The 10,055-nt window shown below is 39.9% G+C and overlaps 1 protein-coding gene across 2 annotated transcripts; it reads right to left on the minus strand.

The window, feature by feature from the left end:
- Positions 1–329: 329 nt before the first annotated feature.
- Positions 330–5,491, minus strand: LOC140577706 (uncharacterized). 2 transcript variants are annotated; one of them, XM_072697969.1, is made up of 9 exons: positions 5,295–5,491; positions 2,285–2,352; positions 2,104–2,181; positions 1,814–1,891; positions 1,578–1,676; positions 1,441–1,488; positions 1,193–1,276; positions 893–1,007; positions 330–603 (listed from the first exon to the last, which is right to left on the minus strand). In XM_072697969.1, exons 1-9 carry the CDS (start codon positions 5,413–5,415, stop codon positions 443–445), a joined length of 852 nt encoding a protein of 283 aa, XP_072554070.1. In that variant the 5' UTR covers positions 5,416–5,491; the 3' UTR covers positions 330–442. The 2 variants fall into 2 exon arrangements, with proteins under 2 accessions (XP_072554070.1, XP_072554071.1); XM_072697970.1 differs by lacking the exon at positions 2,104–2,181 and having other exon boundaries at positions 5,295–5,490.
- Positions 5,492–10,055: the final 4,564 nt, after the last annotated feature.

The raw sequence follows: 10,055 nt of genomic DNA on the forward strand, positions 1-10,055 counted from the left end.
GCAGTTTGCTCAGGAAGAGTGGGCCAAACTACCTGTTGGCAAATGCAGACGTCTCATTGTGAAGTACAGAGATCGCTTGTTGGCAGTGATTGCTGCAAAAGGTGGTGCCACAAAATATTAAATTAAGGGTACCATCTTTTTTGTCTGTGCCATTTATTTCAGATATAGTTGTGTTTTTTTTTGTCTTTTGCGGAAGGGTACCAACAAATTTGTCCACATCTGTATTACAGCTGGAATAAAGCTACCTTTACCATAGTTTTTAAGTTACAAATATGACGTTGTACAGGCTCATAATTAAATACTAAAAAGAATGATTCTGTGTTACATAATTTTTTATAAAAACAATTTTATTTTATTTTTTTGGGGTGGAGCACAGATATTGGAATATATACAAATATAAAAATATTTACACACATAGTGTCCACACAAGGGATTACAATGTCTAGCGAGTGGTCAGACAGCTGGGCACTAATTTGTGCAGGGCTTGACGGAGTCTGGAGATCCACGGCCAGTTGACACGATTCCTTGCCGTAGAGCTCATACATTCACCTTCCACTGGTGGAAGTGGGGAAGGAGCTCCATCCAAGCACAACGTGGCTGGCCCTGCAACAGGCTTCTGTGTTAGAGTTCTGGTTTATTCTCCCCAGTTTCTTCCAATAATTTAATCTGCATTCACCATAAACTATAGATTCCCATATAATTTAATTACTGACAAACAACAATAACAGTCATCAGGCAGAAGTCACTGGCACTCACTGCAACACGCATTGTAGTAACCCTACACTACTCATGTAATCACTATGGCCTCTTGCACAATGTTAAAGGCTTAGCTGACTGGGTCACTCAGAATGTCGGTATTGATGGACGTACTGGACAAACACAAAACATTTACCTTCACAGTCCTGTCTTGGTTGCACGTCTGTATTTTCATAATCCCACTCAATCGTTGAGAGTGATGTATGCGGCCCCAGGGATATGCCAGAAAATCGAGTGCAAGAATTGATTTGCTGTTTAAAAGGTAACATTGAGAGCCATTAATACCGCAGGTGAAAGAGACGGTCATCCTGCTGAATCGTATGACGTCTTATACCGTCATTCACCGAGGCCTTTAGCATCATCGTTTGAGCTGTTCAGAATGATGCAATAGATGTGTCACGCAGGATAATGAAACGGGACAAAAGTGACTACTTACCACACGATCGTTGAATCTGGTAGACCTAGCAGTAGCATCCACAATGCAGTAAGATGCATACTGCTGCACTTTTCCATCTACCAGCTGCAGAAGGAGAAGAACAGGATTTATAATTAATCTCACAAGCTTAACCAATGCACAGAAAGGAAAAATGATGAAATGCTGAGGGCTGCCAAAACTGGTATGAACATAACAAATGTGAACAATCTGAACCGATCATGGCTACCTGAGCAGCACTGAATTCTTACCTTGACACCTGTCACCTCCTGTGCTGTCTCTGTATACAGGGAAATGCCCTTCAGAACAAAAAAGATCGATGTCCCAAGTGAACAGACGTGATCATTTTTATACCTGAATCAAAGAGTACAATGGAGAAAACACTCACCTCAGGACTCAGCTCGGTTGTCTCCCTGGTGTTCATCACCCAGAGAGACACTTCCCTGTTAGAGATGCTGGTCCAGTGCACCAGCGTGGCTTTGGTGACCTAGGAAGACACAGTATATTTTCCAGTAAATAAATCTGATGCAAAATAGCACAGCCGCAATATAACCCAATTGCAGACATATCTCAGGTTTTGGTCAGTGTAGTGTGTTTTTCATTTTAAAAAACCAGCAAACAAACCATCATATCACAGGTGTGGCACTCAGTGCTGCGGAAGGTTGTGACCCTCTCGGCAGGCTGGCATTCTCCAGACCGGCACTGCAAGACAGAAGCAAGCAAAGTCAATGAAGGACTATAAGTTTGCATTCCCATAGGTAAATAAAAAATTGCAATAGTAATACTGAACAAAAGGAATCCAACGGTAACTAATTCTTGGCATCACGTTATGTCAAGACTGACGATATTCCAATAAACATTGCTACTTATTTTAACCAATCAGAAAGGAGCAGTGCATGTGTGGTGGTTCTTACTCTGACTTCAGCGACTGGGCCGTTGAGCAATCGGCTGAAGTCCCAACTCATCTGCCGTCTATTGTCTTCATCCCCGATCTTCACACATAGCCCAAAGTCATTTAAATTAGTATTTTGATCTATTTTTCCTTCAGCAAGCCATAATATTTTTAACAACTGATAAATCAGAGTATAACTGTACCTTATGATTCCTCATGGCCTCCACGAGTTCATCAATATTACCCTCTGTTTTTTTCTGATGCTGAAGGTCTGAAACAGAATATTCAGTGTCCAGTCATTTAGCTTTTAATATTGCTGAATGACATTAACTGTCAAGTCAGTTTATGATGCTCTTGCTAACTTTTTATAACAGTGCTTTGGAACTAATGTGTTGGGACCACATGGGGTATACAGTGGATTTAATGGAACTGAAGAGAATGGTACCCAGTTGTATGCACATGTTTTGCCTGAAATTTATAACTAACGTATCTGTAAAGCTACGACATATATGCATATGTGATACGTTAATGCACATATATGTAATTAGAACACATTCTCATTACTATTAATGTTAGCACATACTTATTTAAATGAATATATAGTTTGTATCAAGATGTGAAATGGACAAGTATGGAGAAAAAAATATATTTTTTTGTTACCTCGATTTAGTAACTCGTACCCTCGAATTAGTAAATCCTAGCCTCGAATTAGTAAATCGTACCCTCGAATTACGAGACGCCTTAACCAGAGGGCATATTCGTCATATGGTCCCAACTTTGTATGGCACTTAGACTCCTATGATAAACTGAAACCTTTCGAATTTGTATAGATTGATCAATCGACGGATATTCTCGACAAATACTGGGGCTAAAAACGTACAACAGGGACACTTGTGTAGCATGTCCACACATAATTCCTGTCTTCATTTGTTAAATCAGGGCTCTGGTCGCACGTGCGACCTAATTTCTCAATGGTGCGACTAAAAAAAATCAAAGGTTGCACCGGTGCGACCAGCCGTTCGAGGGGGAAAAAAAACGAAACTCCGTGACTCTTAAAGTCTCCCTGTTGTTCAACAACAGACACACATTAGGCCCATATCGTGGTCTCCCCTCTGATTGGCCGTGGTCCAGATATTCCTGTACGTGTGTGTACGTTTGAAAATGCATGTGATGCAGTCAGACAGAGAGAGGTGAGTAGCCCATCAGGTAAACAGTGGATGTAGCCGCGAATTATGAGAGAAGATGAAAAGAACGATTGACAGCTTTTTCGTTAAGAATGTTAAGTTGGGGCCTGATCCGTCCGAAAATCATAACCAATGCTCTGACACGGAGCCATCAACCTCCCAAGTTATAGCAAGCCCTGGTCCGGAGACTGCATTAGATAATGAGCCACATACGATCGAGTCCGAGCCCACTGAAATTAAAAGGGGTAAAGTGTATACATTTCGAAAAGAGTGGCTTGACCAGTTTCCCTGGCTAAGATACAGTAAAGCCGATAATATAATGCACTGTATTTACTGTAAAGAGTGTGGGAAGACCATGGCCGGCAGTAGTGCATTTGTGACTGGTTCTAATACATTTAGAATTGAAACGCTGAAAAAGCACAATACATCTATAAAACACATTACATGCCGCGATAAATGCACTGCTCAAGTGTCCCCTCTCCCCGCTGCCTTTCAGCGGCAGGCAGCAGCAAACAGATCATCAGACGAGGCCGAGATGATAATTAATTTTAACGTTGCCTACAATATTGCAAAATAACATCCCTTCACTAAATTCAAGTCCGAAATAATTCTTACGAAGAAAAATGGCTTGAACGTAAACCCGACGTACAGCAATGATGTCGCGTGCGCCCAATTTATAGGAGTCATTGCAGATCCATTGAAAAAAAAGACGTCTGTGCAAATTGCGAAGTGCGTACATGGCATTCCTGATCGACGGAGACACAGATATCGCCACAAAGGAATGCGTCATTGTGTACGGTCGTATCTTGCGGAGAGGAAGACCGGTGAATATACTTATTGGACACATTGAGGTAAGCCATGTCATGTCATGGAGCCTATGTCAATAATATGCCTACCGTCTCGTTACTGCATTAACCATAATATTCTTATACTTAAAAATGAAAAAATAAAAATAAATAAATAGACTGCATTATAAACTCTTGATCTGGGTAGTAAATGGTATTATCGTTTTTATTTGTTTAATTAGGAATTTATGCTGCCTCAAAGAAAGCATTTGCTGCTCTTGGATTTTCTTTTTAGTTAATTTATCTTGAGATTTTTTAAGTTTAAATTTCAGCTCAGTAAAGCACTTTAAGCACCAACACTTTTTCAGTAAGTTACCTTTCTTGTAGAATTGTGCTTGCCTTCAAATAAAGAACTTTATATTGACCAGATTGTTAGTTAATCATTTACAAGTCAATATTGCCTATATGGACAGCGATTAAAAAACAAACAAACAAATAAATAAATAAATAAAGTGAACTTGTAAAACTGCGGTGTTAAATGTGATGCGGTTGAAAATTTGGGTGCACCTAACTTTTGTGCTGGTGCACCTAAGAAAAAAAGTTAGGCGCACCAGTGCAACCAGTGCAAAAAGTTAGTCTAGAGCCCTGTAAATGCCTGCTTTGTCTCATTATTACACAGGGATCAGACAGAAGGAAAAATGTTTTCACAAATAAACACATATGCACGTATAACAGGTCTCTCCACATGTGTAAAATGTAATTATATGTATATTAAACATTTCTGATGCTCCAGTCAACATCTCAGTGCATTTAATACACTGCATTCATGAACAAAACTGTGTATTTAATAGTGCATAAACAGTAAATAGTGCATTATTGTTTTGTTTTACAAAGCCATTGCATTTTAATTGTGATTGACCACTGTCTGAAGCATAAAGGTGTTGCTTTACTTTTGTGCAATTGGTGGTTTGACTCTGTGCCAACTGAATTATGCTTGCTGTATAATATCAGTTTGTAAGATGGGCAGGCTGTTAAAACCAGGACATACTGTTATATTTGTTCCATGACCCTGTGTCCATGAATGATCAATAGGGTAGCAATACATAATTCGAAGGCACGATTTACTAATTCGAGGGTAGGATTTAGTAATTCGAGGGAACGAAATAATATTTTTTTTTACTGTGACACCTAAAGGGCTCCGTAGTCATGTAAATGATCCATTTAGACGATAATTATCCTACTACCTTCTTCCGGCTGTGCCCATTCCCATAGCCTCCGGGTTAGACACACGGCGGCGACGGCCAGTCCGGCTGCGCAGAGCATTTTTTCTGATTTTACACTGTTCAGAACTTTTAGGATCTCCATCTCTGTCTCGACTGCTGTCAGCGACGAAATGACGACTTCTTTGCTGCGCTCGTGATTAAATAGTTCTCGGCTGCGCTGTCACTGACGTATTCGTTTATAGAATCTAGAACGTCGGACGCGATTTGACTTTTACACATTTAAATGATGCGATAAACAAATAGATAAATAAAAACATTTTTGCGTGGTGAATTTCACAGAGCCTTAGAGGGGAAAAAGTAAACCCACACGGAAATAACCTATATAAATATATATAGGTTTTGATATAGGTTTTTAATATATGTGACATATATAAAATTGGCCGTTTTCCTATAGTGAGATATTTGTACATATAATATAGGAAAACGGCCAATTTTCTACATATATGTACATATAGTATAGGAAAACGGCCAATTTTATATATGTCACATATATTAAAAACCTATATGTTTATATAGGTTAAATGGACTGCATTTATATAGCGCTTTTCTACTCTTACGAGTACTCAAAGCGCTTTACAATTTATGCCTCACGTTCACCCATCCACAAGCCAGCGGTGGAGGCTGCCATGCAAGGCGCCAACCTGAATGAACACCGGGAGCAATTTGGGGTTCAGTGTCTTGCTTTGATGGGGTCAGAAGGAACCAAGGCTTGAACCTGCAACACTCCAGTTGCCGAACGATAGCACTACCTTCTGCGCCACCATACATCCCTTGTCGATGTTCTTTCAGTGTGGGGTTATGCATGAATAAACTTATTAATTTTATTTGTTTGCTTCAGGTTATTTCCGTGTGGGATGTGAATCTGGAAGTGACTTGAAATTGGAAAAAAGACTTGATTGACAAAATAAAAAAAACGACAAACCATTTTGTTATACATTTCCTTCTTTTCCACTATTTTCATACAAGAAAGAATTGACCTTGTAAATGTTTCAGGAAAACGTGTAGACATCATAGCTTTCCATCTCCTCTCACTTATTTGCCATAGTTAAATTCCATAACATACCAATTACATGTCATACCAATTTCACGTGTTCGCACATAAGTTTTTTGCATTTTTTTTTTTTTAGTTAGTTCTTAGTTATTGCCTTGATAATAGAAAATATGAGCTAGGCATCATGTATGACAGTTGCCAAAGTGAGATATGAGCTAAAATGACCAGATCCTGCCATGAGCTATATAGGAGACATATCTTGTATGTACATATAGGGCTTATATGTGGATATAAAGAAGCAATACAGGAGACCTACAGTATATGGCCTGTATATGCACATATATGCACCTCAATTTTGCCTATATGTGGCATATATACGCATATATGCAGCATATATATTATCATATATATCCATATGTACTGCATATAGGTTTCATATATGCGCATATATCCTCATATAGGTTCTTTCCATGTGGGTAGAACTGGGGTGGTGCAGTGGTGCAGTGCTTAGTGCTGTTGCCTTACAGTGAGGAGGTCCTGGGTTCAGTACTGAGTCCGTTCTCTGTAGAGGTCACATGCTCTCCCTGTGTTCACATTGGTTTCCACCAGGGGCTCTGGTTTCCTCCCATGGTCCAAAGGTGTGCAGGATAGATTGATTGGTGAGTCTAAATTGGCCCTGTGGTGTGTTGGCGGCTGCCCAGGGTGGGTTCCTGCCTGCGCCCATTGTTCCAGGGATAGGCTCCAGTGACCGCAGTTGGGATTCAGTGATTTCAGAAAATGGTTGCAATAGTACTGTCAGGATCTTTTGCTGTCTGTGATGTCATGCTCCTGTTTGGCCAGCAGATGTCACTGGCCATGACATGTTTTCCCACTATGTTTAATTGTGTCCAGCCCTGTGTCACTCACACTTGTCTTTTGATGATACCTTATTATCTCTGTGCATATGTGCTATTGTCCTGTTCCTTGGTTCAGTTATTATAGTTGTTCAGGAGGTTAATATGGTTAATGTCTTAGTTCCTGCTTTGTTGTTCCCTGTGTGTCAGTTCATCAGGTCCCTCCTAGTTGTTCCTACCTAATCATGCCTCATTCTTAAGTCTCTTTGTTCCCTTCTAATATTAGGAATCTTGTTTTTTTATTCAACATTTTAAATCTATTCTTATGTACATAATATGTGACGGGTCTTAGGTGTCATAGGGACAGATGAAGTTTTTGTTTGGATAAAACACAACCAAGCCCACTGGAAGTACTCAGATGGAGTCTGAGTCACTGTGATAAATCCCTTGGATCTTAATACAATGAACAAAAGAAAATAACAATCAGAAATGACAGCACTAGTGTAAGGTGAAATTAATATAAGATCTGAAACAGAGGGAGATCAATTATGTTACGTTTACTACATGAGTTTCATGAAATGCAAGTTTTAAAATGGCATAAATATGATGTCATTTATTGGGATGTATTATTTTTTTAATAAGACGATTAACTGGAGCAGCAACATTTAAACAGAGGTTTTCAGACTCCAAGTCACACACATTCGCGTAAATGTGAGACACAGAGGGACATTCATGCCAAACAGGCACATGACGTCGCAGACAGCGACAGATCCTGACACTTCTATTCCGAGTAACATTAAGTATCACAAACATTGTAAAATAAACAAAAATAAAGATTTTTGATACAGCTGAAGATCTGAAATAGAGAGAGATCAATTATGTTACGTTTACTACATGAGTTTCATGAAATGCAACTTTTAAAATGGCATGTCATTTATTGGGTTGGAATCAAAAACTATATCTGCATTATAAAGGTGGGTAACAAAACCATGGTTGTCTCATTACTGAAGGTGTATCAGCTCTGTTAGGTTGTAACTTTTAAAAAGTGGTGGAAGGGATTGTTATTTTGTTCTCTTCAGATGTAAGTGATATTATATTTATAGGACTTTGAGACAGTTATTCTGAAAGTACAGATGAACTGACAGAGACCTTTCAATCAGCACAGCAGCTGGTCCAAGTACACAGCAGATTGTCTGAGGCCAGCGGAGCAGGAACTGAGACTGGGGGAGGTTTTTGTACGGCTCTCTGTCACTGTGTGAGGTTTGACCCACCAAAGTTAGCAAAACAGTAGTAATCAGCTGCATCATCAGGCTGAACTTGACTGATCTGTAGAGTGAAGTCAGTCCCAGATCCAGATCCACTGAACCTCTCTGGTATCCCAGTGTGGCGATTGCTTATTCTATATATTAAAAGTTTAGGAGCTTCTCCAGGTTTGACCTGGTACCAGTATACATCACTTCCAAGATTGCTTGAAGTGCTGGTTTTACAGCTCAGAGTCACTGCGCTGCCTGGGAGAGCAGATTTCACTGCTGGAGTCTGAGTCACTGTGATCTGTCCTCTGGATCCTAATATAATGAACAAAAGGAAACAGTCATAAGAAATGATAATATTACTGTAAGACAAAATTAATGTAAGATCTGAAACAAAGAGAGATAAATTATTCTAAGTTTGCTGCCTGAGTTTCATCCACAGCCTCCCCTGGACTCTCACCCTGAGTGCAGAAGACGAGCGCTGAGATGATGATGGTGATGAAGCTCATGGTTCCCTGTGTCTCTGTGCCAGTGAGACCCGACTGTGACATGAAGAGTTAAACCTGGGGGGTTATAAACACATCAGGCAGGAAACGTCAGTGACGTGTGCAATGCTGATGCCCGCGATGCTCCATGCAGAGTGTCTCTGTGGGTCCCAGCAGCCGCCTGTCACTCTCGCGTGTTACTGCAGCTGTGACGTCCTGCAAGGCATCTCCTCATGGTGGGGAAAAGCGGCCATGAGCTTCTCAAGCAAATAACTGACACTTGGGAAAGTATTTTATAAAGTACTGTCTGTCTGTCCATCTGTTTGTCTATCTGTCAATCTGTCTGTCTGTCTGTCTGTCATCTTTTACCTAAATGGTCACAGAGTCAAATTTCTGTCTTCAAATCATCATCTCCACTTGGACTGTGATTTACACCAATACAGCATCTAATTGTTTCATATCAACTTGTTAATATAATCACCACATTTACTTTTTGAATCATTCTCCAGAGGAATTGATGGCCAATGTGAGATTAGAATCTGTTGGGACGGCAACACTAGATGTGACACAAGGACTGAAGGGTGGATTTATTAGTGTTTATTTATTTACATCATTAGGAGAAGGCAGACCAGGTAAACAGAGCAAACATCCCCGACGGCCGTTTCGACGCCGCAGCGTTTATTAGTCCTGTGTGAGAGCTGGAAGGCAGCTTGCAGTGTCTGTCTCTTGTCAGGAGATCAAATTATTACTGTTTTACTGTTTATGCAACTGAAGTATCGCCTGTTATCATATTGTGAATTGGATAGTAATGTAGTTGTGATACATTATTAAAGAAAAACTGTACAGGTCCAAATGTATATATTTCATATTTAAATATATTTTGATAAGGTGTTTAAAGGTGTTTCAGCTCAAACATTTTTTTTGTATTGTGTGTTATTTTTTTATGATAGGCTATGATATGCTTTATTGTTAATTACAGGTGAGTTAACAGAGTCTATTTTAACAGCCCTGCAGTTGTTTTGTGGAGACAGCAGAAGCTTTGGGGGCAGCAGAGCAGGAACTGAGACTGGGGGAGGTTTTTGTACGGCTCTCTATCACTGTGTGAGGTTTGGAGTGCTATACAGTACCAAACAAAACAGTAGTAATCAGCTGAATCGTCAGGC

This window comes from Paramormyrops kingsleyae, chromosome 12, assembly GCF_048594095.1.
Source record: "Paramormyrops kingsleyae isolate MSU_618 chromosome 12, PKINGS_0.4, whole genome shotgun sequence".
NCBI classification, from domain to species: domain Eukaryota; kingdom Metazoa; phylum Chordata; class Actinopteri; order Osteoglossiformes; family Mormyridae; genus Paramormyrops; species Paramormyrops kingsleyae.